The sequence below is a fragment of the Anopheles coustani genome, chromosome 3 (assembly GCF_943734705.1).
Source record: "Anopheles coustani chromosome 3, idAnoCousDA_361_x.2, whole genome shotgun sequence".
NCBI lineage: Eukaryota > Metazoa > Arthropoda > Insecta > Diptera > Culicidae > Anopheles > Anopheles coustani.
Window position 1 is genome coordinate 94,670,389 of NC_071288.1, and position 18,946 is coordinate 94,689,334.

At 46.5% G+C, this 18,946-nt stretch overlaps 1 protein-coding gene across 1 annotated transcript; it reads right to left on the bottom strand.

Annotated features, from left to right (window-relative positions):
* Nucleotides 1–18: 18 nt before the first annotated feature.
* On the bottom strand, nt 19–16,628 carry LOC131269800 (uncharacterized). Its single transcript, XM_058272322.1, has 13 exons — nt 16,287–16,628; nt 11,925–13,680; nt 11,662–11,843; nt 9,007–11,584; nt 8,804–8,938; nt 7,355–7,417; nt 6,026–6,310; nt 4,858–5,968; nt 3,699–4,713; nt 3,508–3,610; nt 3,164–3,441; nt 2,748–3,061; nt 19–2,670 (listed from the first exon to the last, which is right to left on the bottom strand). The coding sequence occupies exons 1-13, from the start codon at nt 16,319–16,321 to the stop codon at nt 1,724–1,726; spliced, it is 8,802 nt and encodes a 2,933-aa protein (XP_058128305.1). The 5' UTR covers nt 16,322–16,628; the 3' UTR covers nt 19–1,723.
* Between the last annotated feature and the right edge of the window lie 2,318 nt (nt 16,629–18,946).

Here is an 18,946-nt window from a genome sequence, read left to right on the forward strand (position 1 = left end):
CACAAAACACAGTTTAGCGGGTTTGAATAGATATTTAATATCTTAATTTAATCGAATAGTATATAATACAGTAGATTTTTGTTGTAACCCTGTCAGTTCTGGTTCTCATGCCTGTCACTATTTCCAATTATGCAGCCCCATAGAGGCGTGTTGCTATCATGTTTCACATCTTTCCCTCGCCTCGATGCAACAGCGCGCCGCTTTGTCGGCGTTAATCTCTATCATAAGATAGTCCAGTATATGCTATCATAGGTTTTCTCTCTTCACTCCCATTTTCAGAAGCAGTTCGTTGCATTGCAATTAGCACATAACGATCTACACACGCGTATCAAAAACGATCCAAACCAAGCACGCAAAGGACGCTATTTATAGTGATCCTTTCTTCGATATTTTGTAGTTTTCCCCTTTTTCTGACTTCTCTCTGTATGTTATATTGTGGAAGATAGGAAGCTAGTTTATCCACGACAGGTGAAAGCGGTGTATTATATGATGCACCTGCACGCTGTTTTAGACCATTTCGTTAAGCTTTTTTTTTCTCTCTCATGCCTATCATACGGGAAGAAGGATGCCCTATTTTGCCATTGCTACAGCCATATATACGCACACATTACTCATTATATAGTACGTACGTTTTTGTTTGATAACAGCAAATCCGGTGATACAATTTTGGTTTAAGCACATGCACCCACTCAAACATTTACAGATACAGGGGGTCAGCAGCTTCATTTCCTCATTGCTGACAATTTCGTTTTAATTTGGAGCTTATTCAATCATCAAGTCTTCACTCGTTCGTCCATGATGCCTCGTCAAATTTGGCCGGCCGTGGCGCTAAAGGGAGTTTGTCTCTATACCAAATGTCATTCCGTGAGCTTCTTGTTCGCTTCCGAGGAAGGGACAGAAGACGAGTACAATTGGGTGGATCACTACCGTAGGGCACTGAATGCGTACAACAAGCACACAAGCTAGAGGCTAGGGTTATAATATCGTTAAAACATATCCATATGCATAGTATTTTTAATGTATACGCGGGCGCGCGTGGCATACGGCAGCCACCGTTCTTTCCGTTGTGAACCGGACCGCTAGTTTCCCCAAACAGCATTACAACGCAACAGCACAACAAACTCTTCGCCATCACCGGTTCTGTGGTCTATTCCTTCACGTTCGTCTACACGTTCCTACACGTTTAACTGGATTATTGTAACGTCAATATAAATCTCTTTTTCGATCCAAGCATTCATATCGTGTGCAATTTTGAGGAACAAAAACAGTAGTCGCTGTCTGTCTAAGTAAAATTCTCGACCTACTACGATTATCAAATATTTCCTCCTCCAGAAGTATGACAAGTGCCCCGAAATGCCACCGGGGTACAGCGGTAAGTGTCGAGACGATGTTTAGTAGCACGGAGACGGTACACATTTGCTTCGAACAGTGGAATATGGAATGAGATCGATGCATTGCAGTAGTAGTTATAGTAGTAATAGTAGTAGTAGTAGTAATAGTAGTAAACGAATGCCATTTCATGGGATCATCATCAGTGCTGTGACTGACCATTGCCATTATGTGAGGAAACTGGTCGACATTGGGGGACCAATCTAGAGTTTAAAACAATCCTTCCTTATTTTCTAACACACGTTCGCACATACACGCGGATAAACTATTGACCCGAGCGTAATCGCAAAAAATATTTACATCCAATAGTAGCCGAGACCGTGGCCAGATTCGTTTACTGTTGTTGGTGTTGTTGCTGTTGCTGTAGCTGTTGTTGTTGCTGCAACTGTTGTTGTAGTTGTTGTTGCTGCAGCTGTTGTTGTTGCTGCAGCTGTTGTTGTTGCTGTTGCTGTTGCTGTTGTTGTTGCTGTTGCTGTTGCTGTTGCTGTTGCTGTTGCTGTTGTTGTTGCTGTTGCTGTTGCTGTTGCTGTTGCTGCAACTGTAACTGTTGCATGGCAACTACCGCCTCCACATTGACAGCAGCGGCCGTCAGTGCAGCCACTTCTTGGTCGTTCTCAGTTCCACTGCCAGTACTGCCGATGGTGCTCGTATAGCTGGCACTGCTGTACGACGATGATCCCGCGGTCATGCCCGGCATTTCAAAACCGATACGATTGACGACCATTGTGGGAGAGGTAAGATCGGTCGCCATCAGAACTTGTTGCTGCTGCTGCTGCTGGACTGGTTGTACTCCGATGGGAACCGATGGAGTAGGTGGAACCGGTTGTGCGACGGTCGGCTGACCCGGCGTGGCATGCTGAGCTGAGATCATTTGCTGAGGGGGTGTGCCAACGGCAGCTGCTGCTTGGGTTGGGGGTGGTCCAGAGGGGGCCGGTTGCGCTACCTGCGTTGGTTTCATGTCTTCCTTCTGCTGCTTGAGGAACTTTTCCAGTTCGAGGAAGTGACGCAACTTCAGCTCCTCGTGCTCGATGTGCTGCCTTTGGAGCAACAGTTGAAGCTGTTGCCGGGCACTGGGTAGCAGCTGCAGCCCGCATAGGTGGTTCTGAATGGCAACCAGATTTTGACCTATATCAGCGTTGGTAAACGAGGGCTCTGGTGGAAGCTGCTGAGGCTGCGGAGGTGCTGGTTGCGCTGGCAATACTTGAGTTGGTTGTTGTTGTTGCTGCTGCTGCTGAACTGGAGCATAGCCAGAACCGTCGACCATCGACATATGAACTGTATCTAAAATAGTAACAAGAAAAAAAATCAATTTGCGTGAAAAAAAACCCCCAAAACGCAAATCAAATAAGGGAACTTACTGCCCGCGTTAGCTTGCATTGCAACCGGCGTTTGCATATGCGTCGGCGTCTGTTGAATTTGAAGCCCCTGATGTCCCTGCTGTGGCTGCTGTTGTTGCATCATATGTGTTTGACTGGCCATTGGAACTTGTGTTTGTTGCTGCAGCGGGGCGACGTACGCATTTTGTTGCGGTTGTTGATGCTGCATCATTTGTTGCGATGGTGTCAGATTGAAATTTGGTGCCGCCGATTCCATGTTCGGTGTCTTTGGGAGAACTTGGTTTAGCTTAGCCTCCAGATCGTTAGTGGTAGGAACCTCACAGACCAGCGCTCCGCTACCTTGGCCACTGGCCGGTTGTTGTATCTGATGCTGTTGTTGCTGCTGCTGCTGCTGCTGCTGCTGCTGTTGTTGCTGCTGCTGTTGTTGCTGCTGCTGCTGCTGTTGTTGCTGCTGCTGCACGGATGGTAATGTTTGACAAGACTTTTCATCCGTCGGTGATGAAAAAGCGGTACAGTTCGGACTGTCGTATTCCTGCGGATTTATTGTCATTGCCAGTTTACGGTGCGGTTTCGTGTCTGCGGTTACCGCCCCGCGAGGAGATTCTTGTACGGTTTGCACCTGAAAGCGGGACACTTTGCGAATGAGCGGTTTCGCTTCGTTCGCAAACTTTGGCTCCACCTGCTCTACCGAGGGGCTAGTTACGGCGGACTGTTGCTGGGAGTAAATTAAATTATGGTTAATAACGGGCAGGGTGTCTAAAGATGAAGATTACACGCTTACCTGGGGATGCAAGGATTGCGCGTTGTCCGTTGTGACAACAGCCGACTTCGGTGTTTCAGAGCCAACTGTCAGTTGTGCTAGCTTCAGTTGCAAACCAACAAGGCTGCTAGAACTAGAAAAGCGGAAGTACGATTTAAAAAATACAGTGTAAAGATCAGCAGAATTGAAGAGGTGGTTGGTTTAATACATACCTATCGATGCGATCTATACTGCTCTGGTTAGACAGTTGCCTCTCCTGTTCTCGCTGCACCGTGGCAGCGTTTGGTGTGCCAGCATCCGTCACCTCACCGACCGGAGCGTCCGTTACTGGTATTGCCGGTGTGCTATTTATTTCGGCCGAGGTACGTCTCGAAACAATCGGTTTTTGCTGTAGCTCGACGTTGGACTGATCAGGTGCTGCATGGGCCACGTTCGGGTGCTGTGGTTGAAACTCTCCGGCCACCACCGCCGCATAGCTCGTACCCTCCACGATGTACTCTTGCGTGCGAGAAGCAAACTGATCCCCTTCAGCCGTCTGGTAGTTCGGGTCCGATAAGATATACTCTTGCGTCTGATAAATGATCACCTGCTGCGGTTGTTGCTGGTCGGACGTATTGGTTCCGGGTTGCATGGCGTACGGCGCAGGATGAGGAGAAACCATCGCCGACAATGCGTTAGTGCTGGCCTGCGAGGAAAGACCGGTTGATCCACCACCAGCATTCCCGCCCGATTTGTTTGTGTTCACATGCACGTGTGTTATATTTTCGAGACCGATTTTTAACTGCTCCAGAGTTTCCGGCATGCGACTGCTGCTGTTGGGTATCGAATCTCGCGCTCCCTGATCGATGGATGTCTGCGTTGACATCAATCCACTGGCAGGGATATTCTGTTGCGCCATCTGAACTTGCTGTTGTTGCTGTTGTTGCTGCTGTTGTTGTTGTTGTTGTTGCATCAGCTGTTGATGCTGCTGCTGTTGCTGGTTTTGCAATTGCTGTTGAATGATCGCCTGCTGCTGTATATGTTGATATTGCTGAAATTGCTGTTGCTGTTGTTGCTGCTGCTGCTGCTGCTGCTGATAGTATTGTTGCTGTAAGTCGTATGAAGGCTCGGCTTCCATAGGTATTATCATGCCACCCGCGGTGGAAATACTAGTCGGTTGCTGTTGCTGCTGCTGTTGCTGATATTGCAACTGCTGTTGCTGAAGGAGGGCGTGCTGGATAGCCAACTCCTGGTGATACTGCTGATACTGTTGTTGCATCTGCTGTTGTTGTGCTGCTGCATCTATGGCGTCCGCCACCTGTTGCACCACAGGAGCATATGATTGTTGTTGCTGAAGTTGTTGTTGTTGTTGTTGTTGTTGTTGCTGAAGTTGTTGTTGTTGTTGTTGTTGTTGTTGTTGTTGTTGTTGCTGTTGCTGAAGTTGTTGTTGTTGTTGTTGCATTTGCTGTTGTAGCATCTGTTGCTGCTGCTGCTGCTGTTGTTGCTGTTGTAATTCAAGATCTAAAGATTGTTGCTGCAGATACACCTGCTGTTGCTGTTGTTGTAATGCATCATGCAACTGAGTTTGAGTGTTTGCTTCCATACCTTGCCCGGGCTGAAAGGTGCTATAGTTCTCCGGAGCGGGTTGTTGTTGTGGCTGCTGGACAGTTCCAGCATAGGGTGCTGGTGGCATGTCTCCTCCAGAAGCCGCGCTATCGGTCACGATGTTTGTGTCTCCCGTACCGAAAGTAGAAGGTTTAGGAGACGCATCCACCGTCGAAGGGAGACATTCATTCTGCTCTGCCGCGGCTCCTCCAACGGCCACCGAAAGGACCACTGGTGTCACGGAAAACCGTGACAGTTTACGCTGTTTCAGCTGCGGCGTAGTTGCGACCGGCGTCCTACATTGTTCCGACAAGGGAGACTCAATGTTTGCTCCATCCATTGCTGAGGCTGGCCCTTCTTCAGTCTTAGACGGTGGTCCACCTGCCGCCCGGATAGCCTCAACTGTCGCGCCATTTAGCGCCGGTGACGAATGTATGCTTTGACTAGAAGATTCGGCCACCGGTAGCTGTTGTTGGTTATCAAACGTTGGTCCGCCGCCATCTTCTTGGGTGCTGGCGGAATTGATAGCTTCTGCTGTTGTGGTTTCTGATGGCACTGAACTAGATATAGTCTCTGGACGATCCATCTTCTCGATCTTGGTCGAGTTCTGCTCGGCAAACTCTACGTCGGTTGTACCACCGTTTCCACCCGGACCGTTCGCGTCTGCCTGCTGTTGCTGCTGGTCACCGGGCTCACCGAAACTGAGCCGTTGATGTAGGATACTCAAATTGCTGCCCGATGTGATCGTATTTTCTGGAGTGTTTTCGTGCGACGTGTAATCCGTACTGACGGTGCTGGCTTTTCGCGAGTTTTCATCGCAACTGCTGTTGTTATCGTTGGCTCCGTCGTCCATCGTATACGTCACCACGCTCGTAATGGTAGCTGCCGCCTGCAGTTGCTGATGCAGTTGTTGCCTCTGCTGCTGTTGCTGTTGGTCAGCAGCAACACCGTTTACGATGTTAGCGTCATTATTATACTCCACGTCCGGCTGCTGCGATGGAGGAACCTGTGAACCTGTCGGTGCAACCGTGTCACCGCCATCCAGCGATGGTGTCTTCTCCAGTTCACCGTTTGTCTGCGATGTAGTGATCGCTGAAGCGGGCTGCTGCTGTGACAAGGGAGACGATGAGGACGATGAGGTCGTCGTGCTGGAAATGCCCGTTCCCAGCGCTTGCCGTTCGATGATCGTTGGATCGAAGATGTGCGTAAAGTTGGACGCGGTCGTTGATGTTTCGTCACGCTGCACGTGCCGAAGCAATTATGCATGAATGGAAAAACAAAATGGCGATTAATGAAACGATCAGAGAGCAGTTCGCATTTGCAAGTAGCGTTTGCAAACGTGTGTTTTAGAGGATACATTCGGTAAACGGTAATTTACCTCTTTTCGAAAATTTTTGCAACAATTACAACTAGCGCTTTAATGACCATTTTCATAACATACTTAAGTTTTAAGTTAGCAAAACCAAAGGGAAAATAAAAAAAAGCAAACACGGAAAGTGCACCCATGAAAAGCTGCAAGCACAGAAAGCAATGGTGCAATGAAAACATTTTTCCAATTTAAAACTCACTACTTTTTAGAACTATTTAAAATGTCATAGCGTGTGCTTCAATTGTTGATCTTTAAATAAGTTAATCAAGTTTCACTCCTAGTAGTTTCTCCTTAAGTGCTAGAAAATCTCAAATACAATCTACAGTGTCAAAAGTTTGAACTAAAGTTAATTTTGAATGGGAGAGAAAAGTTAACCATTGCTATGATATCGAAAAAAAAATTATAGGAAATTATTATGAGTAATCAAAAACGAATGAAATTAAGACATACTTTCACACCAAACTAAGTATGGGAAAGTAAGAGCAAAATAAAGACTAGAACTGAAAGCGCAAAATGATTAGCTCACATTTGCAAGCGCACACAATACGCACACGCACAACCCAAAAGGAAAACAAATCGCGTAAGAAACAGAAGCGAACAGAGAAAAAATGTGAAGAAACGTGAGCATGTGGCAATATAAGATGAACAATTATCGCATCAACCATCGTGTGTGGTTGAACAATCGAATCGCGCACGCACAAATGGACATGCGCCTATCAAAAAAATCAAGAAACAAATGGAAACACACACACAAAACAGGAAACACACTGGCATACACAATGAGAGAAAACGGGTTGAAGGGGGAAAAACGGAAGGACATTCGATCGGAGGAGAGAGCACAAAAAACGAGATTATCATTATAAAACGTAGAAGCAAAAAGGGCAAAAAGTTTTTTTTTCAGTATCCTTCACTTACAGATCTGTGTCTCTGGTGTGTTTTAAAGGTCGAACGCTGACGTGTTAGAGACGCATGGCGCACCTGTTGGTGGTGGTGGTGGTGGTAGTGGTGGTGATGGTTGTGGTGGCATTACCGTTGAGGACAATTTTATTTTTTATATATTTTTGAACAAAATGTGTAATGGAAGGAGGAAGAGTAGTTGTGTCATGTGGGGGGCATTATTTTTTTTTTCGTAATCAACGACGATGAAAGTACACGAGCAATGCGACAAAGAGAAAGAAAGTATTAATAAAGAGTAAAGAGATTTACGACTTATCATATAAATTACATTAAAGTGGGAGGTTTATGGAAAATGTGTAAACTCATTGGAATATCATGGCCGTTGGTGCGCCAGTAATTTTGGCCACGTGTGCTACAAGTCTTATTTTTTTAAATAAAAGCGTGATAGTGGTGTACAAAGAAAAGAAAAACTAGTTCAAGAGAGGTTAAAAGCCAGCAGTGCAAGCTCTATCACCTTGCATATGTCGCGAAAGAAAAAGTTTTCCATAACGGTTTCGTTGCTTTGTGGAAAGCTTTCTGCGTTAACTATCGTGAGTAGTTTTAGAAGCATTTATCATATAATAACCTAAGAGTTTCATACTTTTTAAGTATTAAAATACAACAATAGACAATGATACAAAATCACCTAAACCTTTTGAAAGGAAAATAAAAAAAAAGCAAGTTTATAGCAATTCAAACGTAAAACTTATCAGTTGTTGTTTCTATCGATTTGATAGTTCTAAATATTCAATTACACTGTCATGTGTGTGACTTCATTCCATTTTTTTGTATATCAAACTTGATTATCAAAAGGTAATTATGCTTTATACAGATTTGTACTAATTTTCCGGTTACTTTACATGTGTAACGAAACTTCGCAACGGAATGAGAGTTTAGTTCAGTTTGCAGTAAATCAGATAAATAAACACCGTAATACACCCAACTAGAGAGGCCGCCCCGCTCAACGGATTTTGTTCCTGGCGTTGTGTAGCAGCAAAATAACCAAAAACGGAATGGAAAAAAAAAAATCCGCAGAAAGCTCGTGCTTGCGCTCTTATTATTATAGCACACCAGATAAAGCACAGCCGTAATCATCCATGAATATTGGATTGGGGAGGGAAAATAGAAAACGAATGAATGCATACGAAGCATTGGTGTGCGCGTTTTTTTTTTCAGATACCACTCTCCTTTCCTAAACGCTCGAACTCGAACTGATGTGAAGGAAGGATGGAAAATATACTTCTTTCAAAAATATTCACACAGAGATATACACACACACACACACGCACACACGCACGCTCACACCAATAGCACGTAACGTTTTGATAGGCGCACCTATAATGTATGTGTTTGGTGATAGAAGAAGACACGGAAAGGAGGGGAAATCGGGAGGATGGCCGAGAGGATCGAGTTGTGGTCATCTCTTACCTTCTCCGACGAACGTCGGTAGCACTGGGAGGCGACCGGCAGTTGGTTGGGATTTTCCTTCAGCTGCCGCTGGATGTCGCGTACCATTTCGATGAAAACTGTCGTCTGTGACTCGCTCAGTAGGTCGTCGCTGACCTGCAAAACGGAGGGAGAAGATTATCAATGGCCGGGGAGAGAACCGCTGCAAAGAGGGTGGCACTTACTAGATCACGAGCAACCTCCACCGTGTTGACGTTGGTCGGATCGAACTTGAACTTGATCTTTTTCGCACGGTTTTCCATCTCGCACTCGATGATGTTGTTTTCGTAGCCGAGCACGTGCAGCTTCGGGTTTCGCTCGGTCGAACGCTGGTTGCGTCGTTTTTTAATTTCATTCGTCAGCCGCTTCGGAAGCGCTGCTTGTGAGGCAGGCATGACCGGCGTGCCGGCCGTGGCTGGTTGATCGAGTGGACCGGGAGTGCCTGGCGTACCACCACCCGCTGTTGTTGTTGTTGTTGTTGTGGCGGCGGTTCCTATCGCAACCGCCGAAGCCATAGCTCCACCGTTCGAGTTAATCGATGGAACATTGCTCAACAACACCGTTTGCTGCTGCTGCTCTTGCGGGACAATCGTCTGTTGCTGCTGCTGTTGCTGTTGTTGCAGTTGAACATTCTCGTTAGCCAGCGCTACGGGAGGAGGCGCTTCCACGATCGGCTGTTGTTGAGGGGGTAGTAGTGGCTGCTGTTGCGCTGGTACCTGCAATGGGGCTGGGGATTGTTGTAGAATCTGTTGCATTGGCATCGTCTGTGTTGTTTGAGTGGTTTGCATCGGCTGCTGCTGCATAATTGGAGGCTGTTGTTGTTGCTGCTGCTGCTGCTGCTGCTGCTGCTGAACGAAAAGCTGCTGTTGGGGTAAAACCTGTGCTTGTTGCGGCTGAGGATGATGCATAATGATTGCCGAAGAGCTTTGCTGTTGCGGTTGCTGCTGTTGCTGTGGTGTTCCCAACTGTGTTGGCATGGATTGATGTAGCTGTACCGAAGGATCCGTAAGTTGCTGTGGTAAGTAAACTGGCTGCCCGGTCGTTTGAATCGGCTGACCGTGCATGAGAGGCGCTTGTTGTTGTTGTGGCGGTGTCTGTTGTACGTATACCGTTGTTTGCATCGGTTGCTGCTGTTGTTGGATAATCTGCCCCGGTTGGTTATGAATGGGGAGGATTCCCTGCAGCTGTTGCTCCAGGGTGGAAATCTGTTCTTGAAGCTCCGCTTGCTGCTGCTGCTGCTGCTGCTGTTGAAACATGGCAAAGTTTTGCTGCTTCAGTTGAAAGATTTGCTGCGCCAGCTGCTGCGAGCCGATTTGGTTCATAAACTGCATCGTAGTGGAGCCTTGCGATTGGCCTTGCTGGGGGTTGCTTAGCTGCTGCTGCAGTTGTTGCTGAAGCTGTTGCAAATACTGTTGTTGCTGTTGGTGCTGTTGCGGGTCAATATATATCTGCTGTTGCACGTACGGCTGCTGCTGCGGGTTGACAACCGCTTGTGTTTGCTGAGATGGAGTCATTTGATTAAGGAACTGTGGCTGTGGTTGCGTTTGTTGTTGCTGTAAGGGATGCTGCTGTTGCATCGAAATCGATTGGTTTACGATGTACTGACCACCTCCCATAGGTGGAGGCTGTTGCTGATAGCTCTGTTGCTGTTGTTGCTGCTGCTTTAGCTGTTCATTACCGACCGGTGCCGAAATCTGTTGCTGATAAATTATTTGTTGTGCCTGCGCTGCCGGAAGCGACGCGGGTTGGTAGTAATTTTGTGGAACTTGTTGCTGCGGTTGTTGTGGTTGTTGTTGTGCTGGTAGAACCGTATTCTGCTGGTTTAGCAACTGTGGTACCTGCAGCTCCGTAACCTGCAGATCATTCTCCATCTGCTGCTGCATTTGCTGTTGCTGGTACATTTGCTGCGCTAGGAGGGCTTGCTTTTGCAGCACTTCCTTCTCCTGCTCGACCTGCTGCTGACGGGCACGTTCTTCCCGCTCCTTGAGCAGCGTTTGTATCTGTACCTTGAGATTTTTCGCCACCGTCTTCGAGTCGTCCTCCATCAGTATGCCCGACTTGTACATTTCGCTCGCAATCTCGTCCGCATCGTCCACGCGGATGTCGAAATCGAACTGTATCGCTTCGTTCTCCTTGTGCTTGTTGACGCGCTTCTTCGGGTCCATGATGCGCAACCGAAACTCCATCCGCACGTTGTCCGGGCTCGCCAGGAAGGCCTCCTTCGATATCGGCTCCAATCGGATGCCGATGTCCTCGCAGAAAAACTCAAAATTCAGCAGCTCCTTGCACGTCGGCCGGCCCTCCTTCTTGTCGTGGATGCACCGCTCGATGATTTCGCGCACCTCCGGATTTTCCACCTTCTCGAGGCTCTGCGGCTTCACGCCCGACGTCACCTTCTTGTAGATCTGGGCCGGTGTGTTGCACTCGTTGTACGGATACTCCGACGTGGCCATCTCCAGCATGCACATGCCGAACGCGTACACATCGACCGCCTCGTCGTAGTGCTCCTCGTACATCTCCGGTGCCATAAACTCCGGTGTGCCGATCACCGACTTGGCGAAGCTGCGATTCTTCAGCGTGGCTAATCCTAGATCACCTATTTTAACACTCCCTGTCGTTCCGGTTATAAAAATATTATCACATTTCAAATCACGATGGATGATTGGCGGCGTGCGTGAATGTAGGAAATGCAAACCCTTCAATATTTGCCGACACCAGGATTTCAGTACTTTCGGGTTGATTTTCTTAAACCGTCGCAAGTAGCTGGAGAAAAAGGAATAAAATTTAGAATGAAAAAAAAGAAACATTCACACCCACAACGGAGTTCACGGAACACTTACGATTTCAACGTGCCGGATAGCATAAGTTCGGTCACCAGAACTATGTTTTTCTTCTTGTTTCCGGCCATCGGTGCCGCCTCCCAGTAGTTGTAAAAGCGCACAATGTTCGGATGCTGCAGTTTCTTCAGCATTTCGGCCTCCTCCCGAAAACGTGCCCTTTCGACACGGTTCACTTTTTTCTCCTATGGGAAAAAATAAGGAAGGGTAGCGCAGTTTGTCGTAAGTCTGTGTGTTTAATTCTTCTGGGGATTCAATGCACTTACCAGCAGCTCGCACCAAGCGACTGCAACGCCGGTCTGTGTATCCAAACCCCGGTACACGGTCTTGAAAGACCCCCGGCCAACCTCCTTGTCGTACTTCAAAAACCGCCCGCACGGTGAAATTCCGATGGCCTCGTCCTCGTCGTCCTCTTTCTTTTGCTGCTTGCGCTGCTCCTCAAACTTTTCAAGATCAAAGATTGGCCCAAAGACGAGCTTCTCGTCCGCGGGTTTAAACTGCAGCGCGAGATTTTCCGCCTCCCGGCTCAGTATCTCGATGTTATCGTCCAGGTTGCGTGGGTACTCCGTTTCGATCGTCTCGGTGCACACACCGTTCTCGGAGTACATCACCGACATGGCAGTATTCTCCAGGCTCTTCCGCACGAATCGTAGGATGGTGCGGGTTTGCGATCCATCCGATTCGCACGATGCTCCCTCCTCCCGGCGTTGCTGTGCCGCCTCTGACGACCGCAACTGTACAGCACCCTCCTCATCCTCTACGTGCTCTACCTTCTCCTTGCTTCCAACGCACGAATCTTTCTCCTCATCCGTCGTCCTCGAGTTGTCCTCGAGATGGTGGTTGGACAGCTGATGACCTTCCCCCTCGATACCGGAGTCATTGGTAAGTGCCTTCGAGCGGCGAACTTCCTTCTCTTCCTCCATGGCGACAGCGTCCGCCGGCGAGTCGTGCGGCTTCTCCCCGGCTTCTTCCACTTCCTTCACCGCTGAATCCAACGGTGGCACGACGCCGCAGGAGGAATTGTCATCCTCGACCGTGCCCTCGTCCACTTCCCGTTTGCCTTCATCCTCGATGACGATGGATTCTTCCACCTGCTCAGTAGCATCCACCACCGCGGTGGTCGGCGTCGCGGCGGCAGCGGTGTTGTTTGCCGCCTTCGACATTATCGTATGTCGTTGGTGCGAGAAGATTCTTTTCTTTGGTGACGCTGCTTCACTGGCTGCTCCATCTGAATCCTTCCTGTTCTTCCGACTAGTCGGCGTTGTGTCACGCGGCTGCTGCTGGTGTTGCTTGCTGGGCGTCTTCTGTTGTTGTGCTTGCCGTCTTTCGTCCATCTTGTCATCGTTTTTCTGCTGATGCGATTTTTTATCCCCGGGAGATGCGCGACGGTGAAAACTTCCACCTGTTGCCGCTCCTCCTCCTCCTCCACCACTGGTGGTGTTGTTTGCCAATCCGCCTACCGAAGGAGTTGATGAAGCCGTGGCGGGCACGACGCTACCACTGCCGGCGTTGGCGTTGGCGTTGGTGTTTGGTGTGGTGGTGGTGCTGCTGCTACTACTGCTGCTGTGGTCAAACACTCTTGAGATTAGAGCCCCCGTGTTGGCTGCCGTTTGGTTCGTACCGGAAGTACTCGATCGTGTCGTGTGAAGAAGATGTTGATGATGCCGCTGGTGTCTTAGTGTGCTGCAGTTGTTGTGGTTGTACGTGATCGTATTATTGTTGTTGAGCACGTTGCTGGTGCTGCTGTTACTACCACCTCCACTACTACCTCCTGCACCACTCGAGCTGGCGGTACTGCAGGCACCACTTGCACTTTGACTCGCGCTGCTGCTAATGCAGGGGTTGTTGTTGTTGTTGATGCTGTTCAGGCTTGTAGACGATGTCGATTGACTAGCGGAACGCAATCTCCGTACACGGTAGCTGCTGCTGCTGACCTGCTGGCTACTCGTCGTGGTGGAAACTCTCGTACTCTGCTGGTTGTCTTGACTGTTGCTTACATGTGACGCTGCCTGGACCGAATTGCTGTGAATCATAGCAAAACAAGATAAAACTGTTACAACTTTGTTGCCAGATAATATCGTTTCTTAGGCAGAAAAAGCAACGCCACAGCTTGAGTGTAGGAGAGTTATAAAAAAAGGTCAAAAAGGGTGCATCAACAACACAGGGGTGGTCCACCTTAAGCAAGCGCATCCATTCATATGAAGGTGCAGCCTGGAGAGCAGCTCCCTAAGGCCGCGAAACACTGTGCACATATTGTTGTTTGTGAAACACGCAAGAGGACGCAGTTATGACGCAGGTCGTTGATGATCATCAAGGCGGGCGGGCCTTCGTCTAAACCACACACTGATCACTACCGAAGCGTGCTCTATGAACTGATCCTCTTGCCACCTGGGTCAAGTGCTGGTGCGACGTACTGAAGAGCCATAAACACCCCCATATATTTCAAATAGAACCTCGCAACACTCGTGTGGTGTAGAAGCAACGTCAAACAAAATTGACGATTTTTGGCGGGGATGAGCCACCATTGCATTCTTTCGCCATCGATCAGCTTCGGAATCGAAGCCCAAAGCCAAGTTCCAATGATATTTACTTTCGGTTTCGAAAAAGGAGGAATTCACTTCCCTTCACTTTTGGAAAAGCAAACTAATGTGCGTCTTGGAAAAAATACAGTTGATATTACATTTTTCAAACTCTCAAGGTTGAGAGTTTTTGTTATCAGAAACTTGAGAAGGAAGTGGAGAAGATAAGAACCTCCCTTTAAAATTGAAAAATTTTCGATCTCCCAAAACTGCGCAGAGAAAGCCGCGAACATGTCGTCGGAAAGGCATTAGAAGAATGGTATGTGGTTTGAAATATATATCATAGTAACCCTATGGAAAATAAATTACTCATGCAACTCAAAAATTAACTTCATTTACCTTAACTATTTCGTATGTTCGTACTGAGTATTGCGCCTTTCATTATGGCCAACGAACTTTCAACTCATGCCTCAAACGATTTTTTCTATTATTACGGTAGTTTCCATTATCTGTGCACTCTTGCTCGTTTGCTTCATACAAGTCCGTTTAGTTTGGGTTTTTACTGTACTTAAAAAAAGGAACGAAAGAATTAAAATGTTTCTGCATCAGTATTTTTCTCCGTTGTTGTTCGCTTCTTAAGCTGGATGCTCAACGGGGTAAACACCATTTTCAGTTTGAACTAAAACAAACAGAACACACGGAAAGGGAAGATGCAACCTTCCCTTTCGCGAAAAACGAGCCGGAGCTCTTTGATGTGCATCGAGAGCACTGTTTATTATCGGAAGCCAATGTATGATCAACTGTGCTAAAACAGGTAGGCGTTGGATCAATTGTTTTTTTTTCTTTATTGGCATTTATGGTCCGTTAGTGGGGGTACCGCGTGGAGAAGATTTTGTTTGTTTCGAAATGTGAGTTATTGGTGCTCGAAATAGATGGCCGAGGTAAAATGATGGTGTGCAATCGGCTGTTGATGTGAGTGCTTGATGTTTCTCGCAGCGAGAGTGATCATTCACGTTCCTCTGAACGCAGATAATATGGACGGGACAGCAAACAACACCAAACGACTAACGAACGACTGAGTGATCCGAAAGAAAGCAGTGAAAGGGATGATACACAACTATTCTTATCACCGGGAAGCGCAACGTTGCGGTAAAAATAACCTCCGTTCAGCATGGTATATGAGCATCACGCGGTATGGCCGCGGCTGGCAAAAGTAAAGAGCGAACGATCCAAACCGTTTGCTCCCTCGTGACGTCACAAACAAAGTGTCTGATGAAACTGATCGCAATGAAAAACCGCGCTTTGACAGCGAAGAACGCGAACGCTTCTTCGACGGGTGTTAAACGATGAATATTTACTCACTGCGAATGGCCTCTCCAGTGTCAGCAGGCACACGCCAACAGCAAAGGCCAGTCAACCTGTTGCTCGAGAACAAACAAGGAGGAATCCCAACAATGCCACAATCTACACTGGCAACGGGAATGGTGCGGTGGCGCAATCGAACCGCACCACCATTGGGACTCTTCAGAAAAAAAGGGGACGAATTCCCCATGCATACGACACTGATCGAAAGAGAGACAGGAAGAGAACCTTGGCTTCCGTTTAAGATTCTAAATGTCAACCCCGTCGCTGCCTTCTCCTACACCGTGGTACCATCGTCGACAGAATCGTCGCCATTTGTTTGGCCACGAATTGCGAACTTGACTTTTGAGTTCTACGTTGGTGGCGTGTTCGTTCGTTGGTGTGCTACCTTTGGCAGTGCCAATAAAATACACGTCACATTCTGTCCCATTTCAGGTCATTCGCTAATCAGAAAGGTTAACACACAGCAGCCCGGTGGGGTGGGCATGATAATAATTTAAATTGTAACAGACCACGGGGCCGCTTATCAACCAGGCAAGCGAAGCGTGGGAAACGGAAAGAAGGAACCCGGTACTGATCTAAAATAAAACCACACAGATAAGTTATTCAACCTTTTTTAACGCCATAGGATTTCAAGTCAAATCAAACCCATGTAAAGTGATCCAAGTAAACCACAAAGAGTATGAGAGTTTCAGCCATACAGCTTTCATGGATAGCATTTGTAAAACACACGCAAATGGGACTTACCTTCTGCCAAAACATGATCTTTTTGTTGCTCCCATTTGTACGGCATTATTGCAACATACTATCCCTAATGTACTGGACGTGTTTTGACTGCCGGCAACTACTTCCAATGAAAATAACGTTCTCCGCCGAATACACTCTCCCCCCCCGGAAGCTTCCGGTAGTTCGTTGAGATCGATCGGAGAGATCGTTGATTTACGCGCTGGTTCGTCCTTGCGTGAGGTTCGCACAATCTGTGCGGTCTGTCGTTACGGCAGACGTTCTTCTTCAAGCCAAAAACGAGTTGATTCTGTGGTTTGTGGTTATCTGCTACCCACTCAAAAACACTCTGCAGTGGCTCTTCTTATGTGTGTTTTTTGAATGTGTATGTGTGCGTGTGTGTGTGTGTGTTTGTGTTGTGTAATTTTTTTTTCTAAATTGCTTGTTGCCAATATGTTAGCGGTATAGAAATTTTGAAAATGCTTTACCTTGGCGCTTCTACTCTTTTCGTACTAGACACTTCCTTCAGTATATTGTTAAGCTGTTCTTCTTCAAGACTAGGATAAGTTGTAGGAATTCTTTGGGATTTTCGAACCGATTCGAATGAGAAGAAAAGTATAAATAAAAATTAAAGCTGTAAAACTGAAGGAGAAAAAGGGAGAAACTCAAAATAAGAAAGGGGAAATAAAAAAAAAACTAAACACAAAACTGCGGATTAAATTGGATCTAAACGTGTAGTGCAAAAACGAGAAAAGTAAAAGTATTAAAATCTATCGTAGGTTACTAGACACCAAATGGAAGGAACACAGAAAAACTAAAACAGATCTCTTATCCACCAAACGCTAGAAGGAACTGCCAGAAAAGCTCTCAATTCAAACTAAAAAAAAAGAGTTGACAAACTGATTTACTGGCCTTCGAAATATCGAAAATGGCGTAAAAAGCGTTTTGCTAACCGTCTTTCAATCCACTAGAGTTCCTGCGAGGAACGTGCAACTAATGTTTTCGAAAAAGAAAACAACTGATGGTGTATCAAATGGTGTGAAGAAAGATGAAAACAAATGCCCTTAAGTATATACTAAATTTAGCTCTTAATGACAATGCAGATTAAAAATCAATTTTAATCCAAACCGCGGTTATAAAGCTTTTTAGCGAATATAAGTACTATGTATTACACGTTCATACGGTATTAAATTAAATGAAATTGTGCAACTTTTTCTCGTGCCCGGAACAAAACGGATGGATTTTTAACGCAGTAATAGGAAACAATACACACTTGACAACGTATGAATATTTAACAGTATACCGTAATCAAAAGACGACTTCCTTGGCTTTCGCCTCAGCCTTGCCGACCAATTAGAACATTTCCCTTTCGCGGCGTGTAAATATTTAGCAAAATATTTTCTCTCTATATCTCAGATGTGCAGCTTGCGGAAAAACAACTTTCTCTCTCTTTCCCTATCGCCTCCCTTCGGATAACGTTTTGATGCTGGCTGATGTAAATATCTATGTCTGTATATAATTGCCTAATTCTGTTGCTTAGTTCAAGAAGTGCTGATTCACTGCAATTGAAGTATGCTGTGCACAAGGATTCAACCTCGTTGTTTCCAATCCAGCACTTCTTATCTGTCGTAAAATACACAATTTTAAACGCTTGCCTTTGCCCGTTTAAAAACACGTCCTTTCACTGCCCTGCAGTTTTGAACAAGTGTTGGGTAAGAATCCCGACGGGTACGGAAAGAGTTGTGTACTCAAGCCTTGACAGCAGATTCCAAGGGGATTTTGGTACAAATATTTCTCCGTGAAGGTTTAAAATGTATGTTTCAATCGTACGAGAGAATGTTCATTTCTTACGTTTTGTTCACTTGTACATTCCGCACATCAATTTATAGTGTGTTAGTTTAAAATACGTTCCCCCTTAACTATGCGCTAGCGATAGTGATACATTTACCAACGAGTAGTAATTGCAGATAATTTTTACTCTTCCAACCACTAGCCGTACAGAATGTTCCGGACATTTGGCATAGAGTACTGCTCAAAATTGTGCCTATCAATCTAGTATCAAATTCTGGATTTATCAGATTGGAAGTAGCCTTCGGGTGTCGATCGTTTTCTTGTGTATGGTTGCAGCTTTGTTCGACAGTGGTCGTAATTAGCATATTCATTATCACATTACATAAATCTACTTTTTTTGAAATCTGGCCGCTTATAAAACCAGTATATGGTTGAGTTCACTTTGACTCTCGTACGGTATGCTACGCTATCTTAACAGTTGACACAAACAAAAAACAAGTATTTCCAATATTGCAGCTAAACACGAATAGATTACAAACGCACAGAAAGGTCTAACGAAACAAAACTTAAGTAAAGCAGAAAATGAAAACAAAACAGGAACAGAGACAACTTTCGTGAAACGATACGGAAGGAAGTGTTAAGGATGTGTAGAGCGAAAAAAAAAACTGTGAATTTACGGATGGTGCGCCTTTTGAGTGTGTGGGTATGTTCACAGCCACGCGGAGCAGGATGGCCGGGCGGCAGTTCCGATACGCCTTTGAATCGAACCGTTTGCCTTCGAGATGATGATGCGGACAGTAAGGCTCGCGTATGGGCTTTGTCACCGTACGTTTCACTTCTCGTTCACAGGTTCGTGTCGTCGTCCGTTTGCTAGTTTCCGATCGGCTATGGTC

Coding starts and splice junctions, on each gene's coding strand:
- LOC131269800 (XM_058272322.1), bottom strand. CDS start 16,321: ATGGGAGCAACAAAAAGATCATGTTTTGGCAGAAG. Junction 8,939..9,006: donor TGGAGGTTGCTCGTGATCTA/GTAAGTGCCACC, acceptor TCCGTTTTGCAG/GTCAGCGACGACCTACTGAG. Junction 5,969..6,025: donor ATAATAATGACGCTAACATC/GTAAACGGTGTT, acceptor CAACTGCATCAG/CAACTGCAGGCGGCAGCTAC.